Source organism: Pistacia vera, unplaced genomic scaffold (assembly GCF_008641045.1).
Source record: "Pistacia vera cultivar Batoury unplaced genomic scaffold, PisVer_v2 Contig276, whole genome shotgun sequence".
Lineage (NCBI taxonomy): Eukaryota > Viridiplantae > Streptophyta > Magnoliopsida > Sapindales > Anacardiaceae > Pistacia > Pistacia vera.
This window is the reverse complement of record NW_022196086.1, coordinates 889,885-912,433: the sequence shown is the minus strand read 5'-3', so window position 1 is coordinate 912,433 and position 22,549 is coordinate 889,885. Positions and strand designations below refer to the sequence as shown.

Below are 22,549 nucleotides of genomic sequence, written 5' to 3'. Positions count from 1 at the left end.
CCCAATGAGAAAGGAAGTTGATATTAACTGTTTATCAATTACTTCTTCATTTTGGTCATTCACTTCATATAGATTTCATTGAGAATTTTAACTTCTTAATTTGTGTTGATAGATGCTGTTAACTCCCCTGCTGCGGGAATCTTGGTCAGATGCAATTGTTGTTATATAATCAAATATTTGTACAAACTAGGCAGAAAATGTACACACAAGAGAATAAACAACGAAGAAAGAAGCTCAACCACATACATCCTACTAATTATTAACAATAATGATTGGAAAATTTAAGTGTAACTATAGCTATTTGTATTACGATTATATAAGCCCGTATTGTCTTTGAGTTTAATTAAGCTTATAAGGACATAAACAATATTTAATAATGTAATAGATATTTAATAAGAATGTTAGACAAAAGTGTTATGAGAATGTTAAAAAATTAAACATATTCAATAAACATCAATCTAAATTATTATATCTTAATTAACAAAAACTATAAATAACCATTTCTATTACAAATTTAAAAGACTTTCGTACCATTATTATAAACAAGGTCCATGTCGAACCATATAAATGTTTATAAACCATATTGTCAAACCACATTAACTGTTTAACTGATATATTATGACATCATCATGACATCTTTGTTGGATTTTAACAAAATATTTATTATATTTTCTTTTAAAATTGTAACACTAATATTTTATTATTATTAAATCACCGTATTTATTTATTATAATATCTCAATTCATATTCCAACTGTTTGGTCCTATTCACATTTAAATATACAAATCATAATATTCTTATGTGAATTAACAAAATTTTAATTACAATGATCATAAAACACAACAATATATAATAGATTTTAATAGAATATTAGACAACAATAATTAGGAGAATGTTAAAGAATTAAACACGTTCAACAAACATCAGTCTAAATATAGTATAACCTAAATTCATTCCTATGACATATTAAAAAAAACTTTCATTCCATTATTAATTAAATCAAAGCAACGCCGAACCATATAAGTTTCTTAAAACTATTATCGAACCATCATTAGCTACCTAACTAATATATTAAATTATCATCATCACATTTCTGACTTGCATACTTAGCAAATGTTTATATACGTTTCTTTAATATTATGCGAATAGTCTACTACCGTTTCGTATTGTCTATTCCAAATAGTTATTAACACGTTTTCAATCGATATGTTTATTTATTATCAGTTGTCTATTCAGTTTCCACCTCTTTGTATCCTATTCTCCTATGAATATTCCTCTGACATTAATAACTCTTTAAATTTCTTCAAAATTATACACCTTCATTGTTCATTTCTTCTTCCCAAGTTAATTTGACAATGTTGACAAACACACAACCAAAAGAGTGTACTATGATATCAGCATCAACCTCAACAACGATAATTCTCCACCAAGCAACTAGAAGGTATGGATGTTCCAACTTTTTGTACCTATTCTCCAATAAATATTACTACGATATTAATCCCTCATTTAGATTGCTTCAAATAACGTCAACAACAATAACCTCCACCAAAGAACTAAAAGGTATGAACACAAAATTCAAAATGTCAAATGAAACAGTTACATATTTGTGGAATATAAAACCCATTAAAAAAACCTTTTTTGGTATGCTGAAGTTCGTTTCATCATTATATTTACAAATTCATGTTACAGTTTTCATATATTTATAAAATTTGATGGTATTTTGTTTCCCAATTGATTTGCTATTGTTCAAGCAATGCCAGAATTAGGACATTCTTAAAAGTTTACGCTAATTTAGACATCTACATGCTACTAGACTAAATTCAGAAGTCATTGACCAGATATTAAAAATCATGCAATTTGCCATGGACATTATCTATAATATAACAGGGACTATGCATTTGCAGCAGGAGTGAACAAATATAAGAGAAATGGAAATAAACACCACCTACATCATCCAAACCGACTCACAATGTCAAAACCGATGTACTTATTTCCTTTTTAATAAAGTATTATTCTCTATGTTTGTTCTCAATGTTACTCATGGTTGTTGACATTTGTACTCATTTTGTGGTTGTACAATTGTTGCTTGAATTGACACCTTGGATTAACAGTTTAATGGCCTACTAAAATTTCTCCATCTTGACATGTTGGTTTTGAATTAATTGCTTCACCTTCACACTTTGAATGAGTATTAATAATAATTATATAGTACATTACATTGGCATTCCAAGTCTAACCATTTTGACATGTCGGATGTGTATTAATAATATTGTATAAGTGCATTCAAATGTCTAAACAAAAACATAATAATATAGAGCTAGTCTCTTCATATTCTGTTTTGTAGCTCTACAATTACTTCATATTGACAAGTTGATGTATGTTTTAATGACATCTTCCTATAATTGATATAATAATTATATAGGTACAACTTTATCAATATCTTAACGCAACTTTATATTATTAATTGTCTTAATCTAATTAGTTACTTTTGTTAGAGTAAATTGTTTATAATCTATTTCAAGAACATTAAATCAATACTAGTGCATATCGGGCCCAATGTCTGATTTTCTTTTATTTTTTAGGTAATTGTACATGTTGATATCATATTAACGTGAAAATATTAAATATCCTATAAAATGTTACCATAATGATAATTGGAAAGTTATTAATACATTTTTATTTTTATTTTTAAATTTGTAGTAATGGAGAGATAAACTTACCCAAATCACGAGATTTATAGAACAACGTTCAAAAGTTGTCCTTAGGTGAACTGAAAAGTATAACGGAGTAACATTTCTTGTTGTATCATACAAAAAATATTAAACTCTACATCTAATTTTTTTTCATTTCCATTTCAAACTCAAAATTTAGATTCACGAGACAAGAAATACCTTACAAAAAGAAATTAATCTATTTTATTTATTAAAAAATAAAGTATAATAATTACATTTTTTTTATTTAATTCCCTTATAAAAAGAAATTATATATTTATGTGGTGGCTAATTATGCTAGCGGATTAATATTATTTTTTTATACAAATATGCAGTGTTCTGAAAATCAGATCAGACCGTTTTGACCGTCGACTGGCCATTTGTCCGGTCTAAGTCGTAATTAAAACCATAAATAACATTTAACTGGATTGGTGTCGAATTTCATCTGTCAGAATGATAGTGAAAGCCGTCAATCAGCTCAGTAAAAAAACCGAGTCACCTAGAAAGAATCAATCTTCATCTTCATCTTCACTCCTAAACCTCTTAATGCTCATAACTTCCATTTCAGTCTTCACCAAGAAAATTTTCACCAATCTGTAAAATGAACCCCAACTTTCCCCTACCTTTTTATCCATAAGCCTCCCACTGGTTCCTTCTCCAATGGATTCTACTTTCATTTCTCCCTCACTTCCCTCTCCGTTCGTTGCTTTCAGTCTTCCCCCATGAAAATTAATTGTTGCTTTTTTTTTTTTATTTATTGATAAAACAGAAGCCACCAAATCTATAAAACGACCCCTAACTTTCCCCTAACCTTTTTATCCACACGCCTCCCCTCGCTTCCTTCTCCCATGGATACTAATTTCATTTCTTCCTCACTTCCTTCTCTGTTTATTGCTTTTAGTCTTCCCTGTGAAAATTAATTACTGCTATTTTACTTTTTTTTATTGATAAAAGAGAAGCTTGGATATTTGCAATTTAAAGGGGTTGGGGATATGTAATGAAAAGAAATTAATTAGTGAGAGAGAATAAGTGAAAATCTAGTTAATAATTGGTGCATGCAATTATATATATAAACTTGTTTCCCTAGAAAGGTGTAGGATAAGGAAGTTGAACTTTTTTGTAGCGTTTGGCTCAGGAAATTTTTTATTATTGAAAAGATAGAATTACCACTGAGATAGAATAGGGAATGTTATACTAATATGCTTGGTTATATTGGTGAGTATAAATAATTAATATCTTTGGTTGAAATTAATAAAATATTATCGGAGGGGTTTTTACTGAATTGCCCTTTCTTTTTAATATTATTATTATTATTATTTAGAGTATTATTTTTAAAGTCCTACATTTGAGAATTTAGCTAAAATACCCCCCAACAACAAAAGTTTAAAATTTAACAAAATACCCTCATCCATCCAAGATGATTGTCGGCCGCCAACCACCACCACCACCAACCACCATCGACAGTCGCAAAACAGTGCACAACTAGCTAGATCTGGCCGACCATGCGTCGATCTAGCTGGAAATGGCTAAATCGAAGGCTGAAAACAACCAATTGGCCATGGATCTGGCCATTGACAGTTATATTTGTGGCCGTCAACAGCCCTAGATCTGGTCAAAAATGGCTATTAGTTCTAGCCGTTTCTTACCAAATCCATGGCCAACTGGTTGTTTCCCGTGTTCAATATGGCCAAAAACAGCCAGATGGCGCACAGTCGGCCAAATCCAACCGGTTGCGTGCCGTTCTAATAACTGCTGACAACGGCCAACAGTCGTCTTGGGTGGCTGAGGGTATTTGGGTATTATTCATGTAAATAGTATGGTACTTTTATCCAAAAAATTATTTTATGAGGTTAAAAATATCATTTCGCACATTTGGGCTAATTGTTATTTAATAGACATATGAGAGCCTTTGTGTCCAAAATGTTTATTAATTAAGGGTAAAATTAGTATGAACAGTAGATTATCCCGGTAACTAAAAAAATAACACCCTTTCAGACGATTATCGAATTACCATCTATATTACCTATAGTAATCATTATTGGTATTGGTGGATTACTAGAATCTTTGATTACTTGACACCTAAACGTGGTAATTGTCAGATTAAAAGATAGATTACCAATATTATCTTTTATGACCTCGAACCAAACACTACGTCAAGGTAATATATTTTTTCAGTAATACAATATTCTATGAACGAAACGCATCCCAAGTGTTATTCTCGTTAAGGTACTCTGATTTTCAAAGCATTCTTAAATTTTGAAAGTGTAGAAGTTGGAGAGAGATGAAGCCAATAGGAAGCAAAAGAAAAAAATACGAGGGACGTAGAGATGGAGAGAAGATGAAACTGAAACGAACCTCGTGAATCTTCAGAGGACGATCCATCTAACAATCATGTCCAGTAAAGATTTCGAAGAGGCGGGCCACAAACTCGACCCGGGTCAAGAGATGGAGATTTGCTGTATGATATTGGAGTGTTGCAGTCAAGAGTGAACTTATAATTCTAGGCATTATGCTTTTTTGGGGCAGCGGTTTTGCATTATCAAAAAAATCTGTATACAAAACTTCGAGAAATGCTTCGTCCAACAATAGTCAATGGTTCATCGCCTGGAAATGAAGAAATTACTTAATGTTGCAATGGTTTTTTGCCGATTTACTGGGTGTAGATGCTCTGCCATGGCGGGTTATGGGGTATGTACTTTTGACTGAGGAGGATACAAATTCTTCTTCCAGGACATTTTTGAAGTTTCTGTTTCAGGAATTGTTGGGGGAGCTTGGGATTCGATTGCTGAAGGAGAGGATCACGGATCCCAGAGTGGAAGACTTGTATGAATCCCTTTTCCTCAAAGGATAATCCGAAGAACACATTATTTTGCATTAACTTCTTCACGTCCATTGGGCTTGGTGGTGTTCCAATTAATTTGCGAGAATACCTGAAAAAGATGCCGTGGCTTATCATGCAGCAGCAGAACCTGCTTCAGAATCAGAATCAGAGTCATCAAGTTCAGAAGCTGAACGGGACAGAAGGCAAAGAAGGAGAAGGCGTAGGATCCGAAGGAGAAGAGACTAAATACACTTTCAGTTGCTCTTGTAATTGAAAATCTTGCATTTGTTAAGCAGCTTTTTAGACACTTCTAATATCATGTTATATATGTATTGGTCCGTAATACTGAATTTAGAGGTGTTCAAAAGAACCGATTAGAACCATAACCAGCGAGTACCTGGGGTTTGGCTCCGGTTCCTAACTATAGGAACCGAAACTGAAACTGGGAACCGAGACTAATATAAAATAAAATTAAAGAATAGGGGGGCTAATAAAAACTTTTGTAGAAAAAATAATGTATTTATATTTCATAACATTTAAAGTAAGTTGGTTTGACTTTTGAGAATCTACCTTTACAAAGTAATGGAGTTTGTAATTTTGAATTTATAATTTTATTTTTGTTAACAAGTGCCAGGTGGGGGGGTATTTGTAAGTTTTTAAGGGTTTTTTGCCATTTTAAAACTTTTGGTGGGTAATGATAATTTTACAGGGTATCCAAAACCAGAACCAAAACCGTTATTACAGGTTCCAGATCCGGTTTTGGTTCTGGGCACCTAGGAACCGGAACCAAAACCGTCGGTTCCGATTCCAGTTTCGGTTCCTTCAAAAAATACAAGGTACCTGGAACCAAACACCCCTAATACTGATGAGGTAGTACCTTATTTTTTACAACCATTTTTATTCATTTAAATCACTTCCAATTTCGTAATAGTTTCTTATTTTTATTGTTTTAGATGTTTACAATAAGGCTTGTGTTCATTAGTAGATCTATCGCCTTCCCCAATTAGTCAAAAGATAATTGTAATCGTAAAATAAGGAACAATAATTGTAAAAAGAGTTTTTATTTGATGAAAATATATAGATTAAACTCATCCTTGAGTTGTTTTTGTTACAAATTTTAATTGCTTGATTTCAGCTATTCATTTGAGGCGTTCACTTACATGGGACAACTTCGTTGACATGTATTGTTTTAAAACCCGATCCATTGTGAAACCCAATAAGTTGATCGAGTCACAGGTCAACCGATGATGTCAACAATAAAAATAGTTTTAAAAAATTGTAAACTAGTCCCTTAAATTTTAGTATATTACGAAAATACCGCAAAAAATTACCAATTAGGCCTTGAAATTTTAATTTATTTCAAAAATGCCCCAAATAACAGTTAGTCCCTAAAGTTTTGAAATATTGCAAAACACGCCACATTAGTCCCCATAAGTTTGAAAAATAACAAAAAACCCCCTAAAACCTAAAGCAAACCGAAGAGACTGCCCATTCCGATCTGACCGGCCAGCCCGGTCCAGGTTTTAAAACAGAGTTGACATGATGAAACCATCAAATAAAATAAAAACATGTACGATTAATTTTCAAAACTACTTATAGTGATGGTTATTGATGAATATTAATAAGTAATTTATTCATGGATCATGAAGATGAAAAAATAAAAGGGAAAATTTAATAAATATGTGATTAACATATGTCATTGTATTTCTCATAAAATTATATTATCTGCTGCATCACATGGAAGAATATTTATAGAAGAGTAAACCATTGTTTTAAAAACCGGACCGGAGGGCAAACCGCTCTGATGGCCGGGTCACGGTTCAACCGGTCCAACCGATTGGACCGTTGGTTGAACTGATGGTTTGACAAGTTTAAAATTTAACAAAAACACCCCTAATAATTACCATCAGACCCTAAAGGTTTGAAATCTAGCAAACACAACCCTGGCCAAGTGCAAATCGACGATCGATTGGAAGAGCAGCGGCGACACACTAGGGAGGGTAGATCGGATGATGGGGAGGGTGAATCGGCAGCTAGCAAGTAGAGGCATCACCGGAAAATGGCAGATCGGTGGTAAAGTCACTGGTCGCGGTTGCTTTTTTTGGTGAGATGACTAGATCTTCGTGAACGACGGCAAGGGAGCTTGGGAGAAGGTAGATCGGTGGCTGAGGAAGCCTATCGATGCCGGAGAAGGCCGATTGACGTCGGGAAATGGAAGAAAAATCTCGCGACGAAGATGGACGACGAAACGTCACGCGGCGACTGGAGATGAAGCGTGACAGCGCCGGAGAAAGTCAGAACTCAGAAGGTGGTTTCCGACAGTAAGGGAAGGTGGAAGGTCGTCAGAAAAGGGGAGGTCATTGCCGATTTGCATTTGGCCAGAGGGTGTGTTTGCTAGATTTAAAACCTTTAGGGACTGATGGTAATAATCAGGGGTGTGTTTGTTATATTTTAAACTTTAAATAGTTAAAAAGAGTGAGCCGACTCGAAGAAGGCCTCGGGTCACGGTCCAACTGGTTGGACCGGCTGGTCCAATCCGGTTTTTAAAACAGAGGAGTAAACCACTTTTTCCCACCCAAATAATGGTTTAATAACACTTTCCCACCCACTGACTTTTAAAAATACCATTTTATTATCCAAATTTATATTCCGTTTCCAATTTCAGTATCGTTGCAACACCACCATTCTCAAATTTATATTCCGTTTCCAATTTCAGAATCGTTGCAACCCCACAACACCACCATTCTCAAATTTATATTCTGTTTCTGATTACAACATCGTTGCAACCCCACAACACCATCATTCTCTTCCCCAATCATCACTCACCAAAATCTCTCAAACCCTATTTTCGTCAAACCCGCCAATCCCGCCAATTGTCGACAATTGAGTGATTAGAGTTTGTGCAACAACCCCTCCTAAGTCAAATTCCGATCAATACTAACCACCGAAATCCAACATTCCATCACCAAAAGACTCATTAGTCTCTCCTCTTCAAAAGCCCTAACAACCTGAGTCGAGCATACTCTTTGTTGCGTCAGAATATAAATTTGGATAGTAAAATGATAATAAAAATCTACGGATGGAAAAGTATCATCAAGCTGTTATTTGGGTGGGAAAAATTTGTTAACTCATCTATAGAACCCACTTTCCTAAATTCAACAAGCTCAGTTTTCTTGGTAGGTACTGAAAAATTCACAAAAGAAATGAGATCTACAAGAGAAAGATGCATATATATCCTACTAGTTAACCACAAGGCCATAGCAACTGTTTGATTTCAGAAAAGATCTACAAACCAAGAAAAAGCATCTGAATAGGTAATTTTTCGTCTGTTCATGCTTTTACAAGTCCGTTCGCTTCACTAGTAACTAAAATAGATATAACAATCTATAGCAATACAATTCCGGCTTTCATTCATCAAATCCATTATATATATTTTTAGAAAATTTACATGTAAACTGAACAAGGCTGACTGCTACGCATTCCAGATCAGATGCGTCGAAGAGAGGCCAGCCTCTTTTCAAGATCCTTAACATCAGCAGATTCAGATCTGCATATGGATAATAACTATTGTTAGAGAAATGTGGATTGCTTTGAAATTTTAATCTCTCTCTTTGCTACTACCATTACACAGATAAATGATTAAATAACCCAACAAAAAGAGTGACAATGGTTTTTGTTGTAAAACAAAAAATATTTGGACTTACCATTGAAATTTGTTATTCTAAATCATAATTAATTTATAAACTTTCAACAAGCTTGGAACGAGGTACATACCTAGTAGTGGTAGTTTTAGGAGCAGCCGTCACAACATTAGAAGCATTCCTTGACGCAATCCGGCCTTTTGGAGCCGAGGATAACTGTTTAATGAAAAAAAAAATCATTAAAATTATTGATACAGTACTGCAAATTTATAAAACAATAATGAGTGAGAGGGATAATGTGACAGTTTGAAACATTCATGTTATTTGAACAAAATCTCAAACAAACCAACCTGAGATGCAATATCCACACCAATCTCATCAAGAACCTACAAATGAACAATAGACGATGAAAATTAAAAAACATGCATGGTAGAGAAAACTTCAAAGAGAAAGAACGATGATGTCAATATTCACCTGGTTAGTGAGCTCCTCCGTCTCCTCTTCAGCCTCATCTTTGTCTAATGTCTCATCAATAGACTCAGACATCATCTCGATCTGTAGGGACATTAATGTGAATTACAAATTGGTAAATGACACATTATAGGCTAAAACAGTGATAGACTCTTCAAGAAGGACACTGGAACTGTAAATTTACACAAATGAACACATCCTATCACATAAATGTCAAAACTTTACATGATACTTTAGTTGGTTCGAGAACAGTGAAATTAAGTAATCTCATTAGTATATTTCAAGTTTCACATCTAAAGAAGCAAATAAATGACAGAGTATATTATGTGATTTTAAGCTACAAATACAACCCACGTCCAATCACAGGTTAGATATCTGTCCCACAACCCTAACCCAAGCAGGAGCTGAAAGATTGCAACTAGCTCGAGTTTTAAGTAATATCTAATTTGAAGATTTCCCAGTAAATTTGATCTAGTAATTACTAATTACTTTTATTTCTAACAGGAACTTGCACACAAATCATACAACTACATGGTGAAATTATGAACAAAAGAAAATACTCTAGGGAAACATAAATTATTACTGTCATGTCCATTTGTGCTGACTGCTTCTGGAATTCTTTGATCACTTTAGCTTGCTTTGTTGGTTCCATTTTCTGGGGAAAAAGAAGATAAACATATTACTTCAGCCAGTCTCTAAATGGCAACACTGAAATGCTATCAGCTAATGCCAGAGTTAAAATGCATACCTTGTTCATTGCCACCATAGCCTTAGTTGCACCTTTCATTCCAGTAGAAATTGAAGTACTAGCATATAGAGCCTATGAATGAAATAACAAACACAACAATCTTTAATATACCAGACAGAATTTTTTTTTTTTTTTTTTTTTTTTTTGTTTTTTTTTTTTTTTTACTTTTAGTTAATAGATTTGGCTTGTGGTAATTACCTGTGTATGAGTTGCTACTCCTCTGATTTGGGCACGGCTTCCCTGCAAATTAGTTATTTGTTGACGTAGCCGAACAAGTTGACGAGCTAATATTCTTGTGGCAGCCTAGACAAGTACTTACAGGTAATAAGTAAAGTGAAAAAGGAGCTACTTCATAAATCAAGCTAAGATTTCTAGAATGTTAGTTAAGCAATTTAGTTAGTGCACAGAGAGAGAGCCCACTACTAAGATGGTCTTATGAGTAAGTCCACAATCAAAGTCACCGAGTCCAGAATACATGCAATGGCTAAGCCATCTCTAAGGGAGAGATCCTACGTTATTTTTTAAAAATTATCCTGAGTGATCAACGAAAAATTCAATAACAATATAATGTTTAAGTCTTACATTCATTTTTCATATGATATATAGTTTTACTACCGGACACTACAAATACACTAGCTCAGGTAGCTCTTATTTTCCAGCGATGAAGGTTCTCAGGTATGTCTTTTGTCCACATCTCATTACGCCTGAAGCACAAGGCAGTTCAAAAAGTGTCAAGACTGTTCTATTTTAGTTCTTTCTATTTTCTTATTCCCAATTATTCATTTATCACATTTTGTGACAGAATTCTAACATTTTGAAGAAAGTTGAGCATTTTAACTTACACTTCTTAGCCATCATTTATTCATGTTCAAGTTTTGTGTGTTAATAATAAGATCATGATAACCTTGTTACAACTGAAATCAGAAATTCAATGGTAAGAGTAACATCATGAGCACAAATTGGAATTAAATAACATAATGTGACACATAAACAGGGTAGGAGTCTTTGTCTTTACAACATGAAGAACCATTAAACCAGATCCTCCCATTTGTGTAAATCGAGTTTCAAAACAAACAAGAATATGCTCTGTACAACACTGTTGTCTAGCTTCTGTGCAGTATTCCTGGATGTGAATCTACATGTCATGACATCATGATGCTTTAGCTGGAAAAATTATTAACGATCCAGACCTAAAAATAACTCACTATATACAACCATAAAAACCCAACTTAAGCAAACAAAAGCACCTCTCATAGGTAGGACAGTAAAGAATCAACTCATCCCGTGATCATATCTCTTTATTAGATAAATGCCAGCCTATGTCTATATGTGAGAATAACATTTGACAACAATTGTACTGAAAATCAAACTTGCCTCATTTCCAGTCTTTGCCGTTTTTTTGATCTCCGCAACCAATTTTTTCTCCTGAAAACAAATACCAGAGTGAAAATTTGGAAAAGAAATATCACTGGAAAAATTCATTGAAATTCAAACTCTGTGTGGCAGTACCATACCTCCAACTGAAGAGAAGCAATCTCACGTTCAATTCCTACAAAATGAAACATTATGTAACTATGGCAATCAAAGAATGTCTATGGCAAGAGAGAAGAAAGTGGTGGACTTCTGTGACTAGGATCTTTCTCGGACATTAAAAATTCCAAACATTTTCAATAAAAATTTTCATATGATATTGCTGCCTCTCTCGAAAGGGTTAGGTTATATTATTCCCCAGAAAGAGTTTCGATGTCATTAATCACACTTGTACATGGAACATCAATTTAAATCATTATATAATTTTATCAGTTCATCAACTATAACTATGGTGTTCCTCATTGCAAGTGTCATGTTGTATGCTGCCTTGCTTGGATATTGTTGTATTACAATTCCAAGGAGAAGCATAAGTATTCTTTTATTTATGCAACAAAACCAAATTGAAACATCAATACAAAAAATTTAGAGCATGTGTCTAGACTTGTTTGATTAGGGATTAGTCTTATGTCAAACAAGTCATTAAGCGTGTCTTAATCTAGTACTGTGACCCTTATGTGTTTTATGTTATAGACCTATAATAAGTGAGGCACATTGTTACTTACCACTTAAAGGAGGTCCTTACCCTCAAGAATGGCTTGTTGATAATTCACTTGTCTCATACGGTTTGAGCACAGAGAGTAGTTCATTCCCGCAAACACACACACAAACTTTTTTAATTGATCTCTCTGTTTTTTTTTTTTTTTTAATCAACGCATCCATTCCTTTTTGTTATGGATTAATCATCAAGCACAGGTATGAGATTAGGTATCTTGATGCAAATATGTTGGAATCGAAATGCTTAATTCCTGTTATGTTCCATGTAAAATTTTAGCAGATAAAACCAAATTCAATGTCTCAAATTTCAAAGTCAATTTCTATCCAAAGTTTCTTCAGGACAAAGCAACATACAACACTAATCGAGATAATCAATTTTAAAAGACATGAAAATTGAAAAGCATTCATACCTCTCGTTGCAGTGGCCATGTCCCTCTTGCTCTCCCTTAAAGCCTCTGCACAAATGCATCAACAAACAAGAAAATTTTCTAAGTAAAACCTCAATGGGCTGTAACCATTATCTAGAAACTTTTGAGTGAAACCCCAGTAGCAAATAAAGAAGAATGTCATTCCGGTAACGCCACGGGCTAACTGGGGAGTTTGAGTGAGAAATGTAGAAACTTTTAAGAGTTAGACATTGTTAAATCTAAAATAGAAAAAGAATCAGAGAGATCTCTCAATTACTAGGGAAACCCCCCAGTGCCCCCATCGGACGATGATCCAACTAACGTTACTGGAGAGGAAACATAAAACCCCCACATTGCGAAAACATTTAGGATTGAAAGAAAGCTTTGTTAATTTAACTAATCTTAAAAGTAAAGAAAAATGAGAGTGAGTGAAAAAAAGAAAGGAAGAGAGTGTACCTTTGGGAGAGGTTTTCTTCCTGAAGATGTTGATGGTTTTCTTCAAGATCTTCATCTTTCGAAACCCTAACTTCCCCCCTGCAAAGAGTTGAGTGTATGAATGTGCGTGTGTGCAGAGTGTTTTGCGTATGGGTTTGGGTTTCCGTAGAACAAAGGAAGAAGGAAGTGTTCTCGGGGAGCGTGCTTTGGCTCGGCCACGTTTATTCAACGGTACTGGTCTAACTAGCCGTTATGTTTATGTCGTATTTACCTCAATGCCCTTCACTTTTTATTTTTTTTTAAGTCCCACCGCCCCCACCACTCATTGGATCCAATTCTAATTGATTTCCCATTATTTTTATGTTATATTTGTAAGAGCTAATGACATTAATCCCCCTAAGTTATGACATACTAACAAAATTGTCTTAAAGTTTCCAAAATAGTAGAAACACCCCTTAATGAACTGTTTGTGAACCATTAAGGGTGTGTTTGTTTTATTATTTTGGGTAGAATTTTTGAAAAAGTTGAGTTGGATGGTTATTAAGAGGTAGGATTTGAAAACTAACAAAAACACTCCCTAAGTTTGTTAATTTAGCTAAACACCCCTACAATAAAACATTGGCTCCCACTGCCCCACCACTCATTGGATCCAATTCTAATTGATTTCCCATTATTTTTATATTATATTTGTAAGAGCTAATGACATTAATCCCCCTAAGTAAAATTATCTTAAATTTTCCAAAATAGTAGAAACACCCCTTAATGAATTGTTTGTGAATCATTAAGGGTGTGTTTGTTTTATTATTTTGGGTAGAATTTTTGAAAAAGTTGAGTTGGATGGTTATTAAGAGGTAGGATTTGAAAACTAACAAAAACACTCATAGGTTTGTTAATTTAGCTAAACACCTTACAATAAAACATTGAATATTAACAAAAACACCTCCACCCACGCATTAAATGTCGGCAGCCATCCACTACCACCGGAGGGTGGCCGAAAATCACCGTAATGGCGTACGACCAACTGGATTTAGCCATTCATGCTCCAATATGGTCTTTTTCGGCTAGATCTACAGTCAGATCTGGTGTTTTATTTTCAACGACGGCCAAAGATCTGGCTGTCAACAACTAAATCTTTGGCTGTAGATCTGGCCGAAAATGCTAAATCGACACACTACTAGTCAGATCCAGCCAATAGTACGCCATTACGACAGATTTAGGCCACCTTCCAGCGGTGGTGGAAGGTGGGAAATAATAATTACATGTTGCTAAAGATAGAAATATATCACAAAATTCTTAAAAATTTAGGGAAATTTGTTTAAAAAAATATATATCTAAATTCTTAAATACGATCGAAATCTCCTCAATAAAGTAAATAAGGATCATGTAAATGGATCCTTGGAGAAAACAATAAGAATATTAGGCTTGTTTGATTTGTGATTCAAAAATAATTTTCAAAAACTTGTATTTTAATATTTTTAATATTTGAAAAAGTGTTTTGATATAAAATTTAAAAATTGTTTTCAGATTCAAAGTGGTAGAAAACTATTAAAACAACTTTTTATCGTTTTCTAATTTTATATTAGTTTTTAGGATTGTATTCAAAAACTGTTTTTTTTTTTTTTTAAAACAATTCTACCCGTTTTTACCAAATGCATTTTTATAAGATTTGTTGTATTCTTTATTTTCAAAAACAAAAAACTGTATTTAAATTCTATATCAAATGGATCCTTATATATGTTTAATAGTAAAGGAAACACCATATTTAAAATTAAGCAAATCAACATTAGACTTTAATATCAATATCAATATCATTTAAATTTTGACACTTTTTGTGAGACGTTGATCATTGTTGATCCAACGGTGATAAGATAAAGGATTAAGGTAATCAAGGTCAATGCCAACTTAGCATCTTTGGATACCGTGAGATCAAGAAAGATAAACGATTTACCAAGAGTGTCAAAAATTGAAGTCAAAAGATTAAATCACATAATCCCTTATCTAAATAATTAAATATAACAAGCTTGTAATGCAAAGACAACTATAGTTTCTTGCATAAACAAAACATACGGTTTAGGTGGTTCGCCGCAATGATTTGAAAATTGTCATCGAAATTCTCCGTTTTGTTACGGAGTAACGCTAGCTGATTTGAGCAAACCCCTAACATTATTAAGTAGATTACCAGCCAATGATTTAAATGATGCCAGTGGTATAACCTCACATGCCTGAAAAATATTTTCAAGGAACTATGGCCAACCATCACCAGTGGCAATTTTTGGATTTTTTAAATTTTAACTTTTTATTTAAGAAATTAAATTCAATATATTTTAATAATAATAGAAAAGCTTATTTGAAAATACTTATTTTGGTTTTTTTGTATTGGTAATATCTTATTTCCTAAAATCATAAGTAGTTTTAAAGTTAGAGGAAATCTATAATACAACCGTGTGAATCGGTACCACACGCCACTTATAAATTGAAACTTGTTAATTTTATTTAATTAATAAAAATAGAACTAAAGTAATAAACCTTAAAAATAAATTATGCCAACTTGACGACAGTAGCAGACCCGAACAATTACCTCAGCAGGGGCAAGGGCAACTATGTATAAAAATATGAATAATAAATAATAAATAATTATTCATTATATATTTTTTAAATATATTTACAAACATCCTTAATGCTTTTTTTTTTTTTAAATTTTACTTAAAGTAATATTTAATAATTTCATTATGATATAATTTTTAGATTCTTTATTACGATTTAATAATAATTTAAATTGATAATATTATTATTATAAATTACTAATGTATATACACTAAGATTAAATTTTTATCTTTAAATGTTTTTGGTCCATTTTAAAGCACAAATGTATAAAATAAGAAAACAAAATGAGATATGACATTTAATTCTTTTAAATAACATCTATTAATAAATTTTGCTTAGACTACAATTATTTTATAGAGAAATATTTCCAATGATTTGTGGGGTCAAAGTAACTTAAATTAACTCACATTATTTTTTTTTAAATGTAAAATATATATGCAGATTTGAATGCTCAGTTGGGCTCAGTGGGTTTAGCCGCCCCCACTGGGCCCAAAATGGGTCCGCCCCTGCTTGATGACTTTCTAATTATTTCTCCGAAAACAAGCAGATGCAAAATACCAATTTCCAAAACCAAAAAAAATTATGCGAAAGAGTTTTTGAAAAGAATAATACTACATATACATCATTCTCATACAATATTTCTCATACAATATTATGTGGCAAGATATGATTTGATAAAATTTTAATTTTAACTTTAAATTAGCCAATCATATCTTGCCACATAATGTTATATGAAAATGATGTATGTATAGTATTACTCTTTTGAAAAGAGGTAGTTCAAAAGAGAGAGCGGTGACGGCGGAGGCAGCGGTGGCTATGACAGTGAAGGTGGCAGTAGCGGTGGTGCAGTAGCAGAAACTTTGAATATTTCTATAGTTAACTCATAAGTAATATTAAAAGAGTTACAACAACCCCAAACTAAGTTTTAAGTTTTTGCACGGTTAGATTTAAATTTTAAAATCATCAAGTCATATCACACATGATATAAATTTAATAAAATGATTTCTTTACTTAATTGGATGATAATAATATTATTCTATAAGATATAGTTTATTTGATACGAAGATTTTTTATATTCTACACTTACATTAATCATTTGTTTAATATATTGTTGTGTGTGATTTGCCATAAGAGCTTGCAGATCCAAAAACTTGTACAGAGATAGTTTGACCCAGAATTAGCTCAACCCAAAAGCGAGCTCGACTTATAATAAGTTCGATTCAGAGTAAGCTCGACTCAAGTGAAGCTCATCACAACGACCAATTCAAACAGTTATTCAACGAAATCAAAGGTAAGTTTCAATCTCAGATATTTCAGAATGGATAAGATCAACACCACTGGCAACGCAATCTCAACGCTTAATCATGAAGATTCCATGATTGCAAATCAACTCTGATTGTAATCCCAAACTTATCTCTCTTTCCATGAATCACAATTTGTATAAAAACCCCCTCAAACGAAGAGAGAGGGGTCAACAAGTTTGTTTAAGTATGTTATACTTGTTATTGTAAACCTTAAAAGATAACAATGGATGTAAGTTCAAGTTCTAACTTGCCGAGCCACTTAAAATTCCTTTTGTGTTCTTTATTAGTTTATTTTACCGTATTTTACATTCAATTGTTAGTTTATCTTAAATTATGCATTCATCTATTCTGATTCCGTTGAGGTTAATCGATTCTCTCAAGTTGATGAGAATTTTCGTATCAACAAATACAACTAATGTTATACATATCCATCTAAAACATTAAACAAAACAAATTAAATAACAAAGAAATTAAAACATGAACATTCTCAAACAAGTTTTTTTTTTTTTTTTTTTTTTTTACGAAAAAGAAAAAAGGAAAAATAAGAACGTGGAAATTACAATGCGCATGAAAGAAAAGAGAAGACCAAGCAGGCTAGCTAGAAAAGCAGTAGTAATTGAAGTCAATTAAGCTTCATGACTGAATCACTCGGAGCTGTTTAACTTTTTTTATTCTTTGGACAGCACTTTATGGAGCAGGAGGTGAATTGAAGGGAAAGGGAGGCAATGGAAAAGTAAAAGGAAACGGTGGCAATGGCATGTTAAATGGGTTGGGAGGAAATGGAAACTGAGGCAGTGGCGGTGGAAATGGAAAGTTTGGCAATGGAGGCGGCAAAGGCAAGTTTGGCAACGGAGGTAAAAATGGGATGTTGTCAGGAAGTGGAAACGACGGCAAGTCTTTCATATCTTTAAGGTTCATCTTCTTCGCCTCCTGCTTGTTGTTGTTGCTGTTGTTATTCAAATTGAAGTTAATATTCACCATCTTTTCCGATTCATTTTCTTCTGTGAGGTTTGATTTAAGTGGGCGAGAATATGCAAATTTAAATACCAAAATCAAGGTGAACAAGATGATGATGAGGTTGAGGTGGTGAGGTTGAGGTGCCATGGCTGCAGTTTATTTTTGAGGAAGAGAATTCTCTCTTGGAGAGTTCATATAGAGATCGAGAGAGAGAAGCACCGAATGGTTGCATTGAATGAAGAAGAAAAATCTCATCTCTGGTGGAAACCGGAAAGCTCTTGAATCTTGATGGTCGTGCCATTGAAAGAGCAAAAATGGTAGGGTCAATTCAGATTACTAAATGCAAAGCAGGTAAAATTTAGGAGAATCGAAATGAGTGCCGTTTTCAGCAGCATGCAAGACTTCATATTTATTTCCTTGTAAATCCTCTTGTTTTTTTTTTTTTTTTTTTTTAGGGAATAATAATATGAGAACAATTAAGGTTCCATTGAATAGAGTTAATAGAAAAGAGTTTAATGGAGTAGAGCTTATGAAAATATGGTTTATATAGAAAGTGGTTAGTAGTTTAGTTAAAAAATATAAAAGAGTTTTCTAGTATTAATTTACCAAAAAGAGTTTGTTATACAAAATAATTCAAGTCAAATTTCTTAAATGTAATAAGAAACTTTCAAATTTCCACACTTAAAATGAGCTCATGAAGAGTTTATGGAAGAATTCAAATTTTGAGCTTATCCTATAAATCATAAAAAAACTTATTTAAAAACCTATAAATGCTTTTGAAATGCAATTAAATAACATAAATTTTTTTTAAGAGTGTTTATGCCTTAAAATAAGCTCTTTTGACTAATAGCTGAGTTCGATTAAATTATATAAGCGTTGAAGAGTAATATTAATAAAATCAGTAAACAAATCAAATCAAAATTGTATTACACAAAAGATTAACAACAATAATCCTCCCTAGGTATAATAAAATAACAAAAATCTATTATAAATTCTAATATAACATTAATGATTCACCAACGACAGAAAATATTATACTCCCTCCGTTTCCTTTTAATTGTCGTTTTAAGACTTTCTAAAATTTTCAAAATTAAAGTCGTTCTGCCTTTGTCCACTTTTTATCATCTCTCTCTCTTTCCATTCCATCTTGTCATTTCTTTACTTTTTGCCTCTGTCCTCTTTAATTTTTATCTTTATCTTATCTCTTCCCCTTTTCTCATCTCTTCCTTATTTTCCATCGCCACCTCTTCTTTCTCTAATCTGTCTCTGCTTCCATCTTTTCTCTCTTTTTCTTGTTTTCCTTCTATATGTTCCTCTCTCCACTTATTTGAAGCACCATATCGTCTTCAATCTCCACCTTCACTTCCTCTTTCTTGAGCTCTAGAAGATTAGCCTTGAACTCGTGAGCTTTTGGGGTTTCCTTCCAGTCCACACGGGTGTTAACAAAAGCTGAAGTTTCTTGAGGGAGTTGAGAGGAGAGTGACGATACAGATGATGGGAAAGGAAAGTCCTTGAATGAGTTACAGACGGCACAGAAAGAGAGGATGTCTATGCGTGTGGCGAGGCGTTTAGCGATGGCGTTGAGGAGAAGTGCAGGGAGAATGGACTAGTCTGGTTTAGTGGTGTCCATGGGAGAAAAATTAAAGAACTGGAGCAGCTTAAAAGAAAAGAAATAGACGAAGTTGGTGGGAGAAACAAATGAATAAGACAAAATTGTTAAAAATGTTATTTAAATAGGCGGGAATGTTTCCCACTTTCAAAGTCTCTCCCACCTGCAAAATCAGGGAAAAAAACGGTGGGAGAGAGAATTTTTCTTTTTTATTAAAACTTGTGCCCACACCTAAAACGTCAATTAAAAGAAAACGGAGGGAGTATATGTTATTACTGAAACGGAAGGATATTTTATTAATCCTTAGAGGCGTTGAGATGAAGAACCCATATATACAAATATTGCAGGGGCATATTCTTATTCAGCTTACAAAAGGCAATGACTGTGCGGTTCATATATATTAGTTTCATTTTCGAATTAAAATAAGAATTACAGTTTTTGACCGAATAATAGAACAGAAATCCAAGCGTAAAGAAAACATGACAGATGTAGTGTGTGGATGAATCCACAATTGCAAGTGTGTAATTTTTGATAAATAAATATGTTTCTGATAAGATCGTGGCACACTTTGCTAGCAAAAAATAAATTAAATGCTGAATTTTTATTTTTATTATTTTAATATTATTATTTTTTTCTTTTTTTGGAGTTACTTAATTGTGCATCTTCTACGAGAATCAGATCATTCTTGTTCACCCACACGAAATAATGCATAGACAGATATTGAGGTCTTAGAAAACTAGAGATGCAATATGTAAATTTATTAGATGAATTTTAATAAGTCCAATATTAATCTAATCACTCAATAAGGGAATTAATACATAATGAAAATCCACATCATACAAGTCAATAGATTTTAACTTATGTTAAAATTACCGATTATTATATCCTTAGCTTTTCATATAATAATAATAATAATTCTCTAGTAAAGACATTCTTAGGCAAATTTTGTGAGGATCATGTTTAAATATTATTGGATTCATCTGTAAAATATCAATTTAATTTAATAGTGAGATCTTTTATACTTTTACATGAAATTAACTTTTAAATATATAAATAATTAATTAATATCATATTTATCTAGTTAATAACGGAATTTGGATGGTCTATTAATTTAATTTTACATAATCTTTAAAGGATTTTAAGACATCTCGTGGTTATATAATCTAATAGTTACAATTCATTTATATAAAATTAAAACATAGAGTTTTTACCTAACCAACAAAGAACTCGTTACAACTATCCAAAAAGATTTAAAACATAAAAGCTCTCTGGTTGAAAGGCAATTGCAACTTAGTTCAGTCTTCGTTCACTCTCCAGTTACAATCTATTTTTTTTTATCAATCCAAAACCAATGCAAAATCCTCACGAAATATTGTTGTAATACTCAATCTATCCTCCTCACCAAAGCTTTGTTGCATGATCCTTGATCACGTTGAAAAAGCTCTGTTATTGATTTTATTATTGTTAGGGCCAAAAATCGTCCTTGGCCCAAATAGGAAAACAAGACCACCAGTGAAGAAAAGACCAAGCCCAATCCTAAAGAGGCCCAAGCCAAATTAGTCCAATTTGATACGAGATACGGTCGGCCCAAACCATCTGGGTACGGCCCTCCCAATTCCAGCTCACTTCATGGGCCTATAGGCGAGTTCAGAGCCCACGGCCCCCACTGATCATTTTCCTGTTCTTGTTCAATCTCCTATTTGAAGTCACTTTCTTGCTCCTGGTCCCTTTCCTACTCAAAGTGACTTTCATGTTCAGATCACCTCCCTATTCGGACGCAGGTAGGACAGCTCACCACCGCCTAACTTTTCTAGGGTTTGTATCAGAGTTACACTCGGATTCCTACTCCTACCAGGATTGGGAGACTAGACAGTCACTATATAAACAGAGGCCAGCCCTCTCACAAAAGACACACTACATTACACCTTCACACCCGAAGTTCTTACTTGAGAGCTTCATATCACTGCCGTAGTCATGGTCTCCAACTAGACTTCTGGTAACCTCTCTACTCCCTAGCCCTCACTATACTAGCCTCTTTCAGTCTTGCTGACTTGAGCGTCGAAGTGCCTACGGCAAACACCACCCCGATGTTTCCTGTTCGCTTCACGCGTTTGTTTCTCTACATGTGCAGGTGCAGCGGATCGCTAATGGCCTCAACCTCACGGGATCAGACCCCCCTTCCCTACAGATAGATTTTTACGTCTACAGTTTGGCGCCCACCGTGGGGCTCGAACCCACGACCACAAGGTTAAGAGCCTTACATCACACCTTACATCCACAAGACCAACCTAATCTAACCATCACACCTTACATCCAGTCAACCATCCCAACACATACTCGACTCGGCTCGGCTCATCCTCACGGGATGAACGGCCAAACTAAACAAACAGCACCTGAGCCCATCCATCCTGACCAACCGAATGATTATCAGAGGACTCCTCTGACCATCCATGTAGGGCGAAACACCAGAACAGTTACCATAGGAGTCATCCAACTGGAAGGCATGACCGAAGATCTATGCTACCAGGGAATGCACGAAGGAACAACTCGTCAGACTACCCCACGAGGGATGACCCAACGGAATGTACCAAAGTCAATTGCAAAGGCTGACCCGGTCATGCGGGATGACCTAGTGGCGTCCCCTTCTCCTATGGAACATGTACTAGCCAAGAGATTGGTCGATGTGGAAGTAGTGATGTGACGCATTCCAGGAATGCCGGTCCCAACCAAGAAGAGCAGGCACCATTGTTACGCGG

The 22,549-nt window shown here is 33.8% G+C and overlaps 2 protein-coding genes across 2 annotated transcripts; both read right to left on the bottom strand.

Annotated features, from left to right (window-relative positions):
• Positions 1-8,799: 8,799 nt before the first annotated feature.
• Positions 8,800-13,524, bottom strand: LOC116133803 (vacuolar protein sorting-associated protein 2 homolog 2). Its single transcript, XM_031419485.1, has 11 exons — positions 13,341-13,524; positions 12,888-12,932; positions 11,907-11,941; positions 11,767-11,817; positions 10,591-10,695; positions 10,393-10,464; positions 10,228-10,299; positions 9,648-9,728; positions 9,524-9,559; positions 9,307-9,389; positions 8,800-9,079 (listed from the first exon to the last, which is right to left on the bottom strand). The coding sequence occupies exons 1-11, from the start codon at positions 13,393-13,395 to the stop codon at positions 9,019-9,021; spliced, it is 696 nt and encodes a 231-aa protein (XP_031275345.1). The 5' UTR covers positions 13,396-13,524; the 3' UTR covers positions 8,800-9,018.
• A 4,390-nt stretch (positions 13,525-17,914) lies between these two features.
• LOC116133859 (seroin-like) lies at positions 17,915-18,331 on the bottom strand. Its single transcript, XM_031419536.1, has one exon. It carries the CDS (start codon positions 18,329-18,331, stop codon positions 17,915-17,917), a length of 417 nt encoding a protein of 138 aa, XP_031275396.1.
• Between the last annotated feature and the right edge of the window lie 4,218 nt (positions 18,332-22,549).

Coding starts and splice junctions, on each gene's coding strand:
- LOC116133803 (XM_031419485.1), bottom strand. CDS start 13,395: ATGAAGATCTTGAAGAAAACCATCAACATCTTCAGGAAGAAAACCTCT. Junction 10,465..10,590: donor GAGTAGCAACTCATACACAG/GTAATTACCACA, acceptor TTTCATTCATAG/GCTCTATATGCTAGTACTTC. Junction 9,390..9,523: donor GTGTGGATATTGCATCTCAG/GTTGGTTTGTTT, acceptor TTCATTAAACAG/TTATCCTCGGCTCCAAAAGG.
- LOC116133859 (XM_031419536.1), bottom strand. CDS start 18,331: ATGGCACCTCAACCTCACCACCTCAACCTCATCATCATCTTGTTCACC.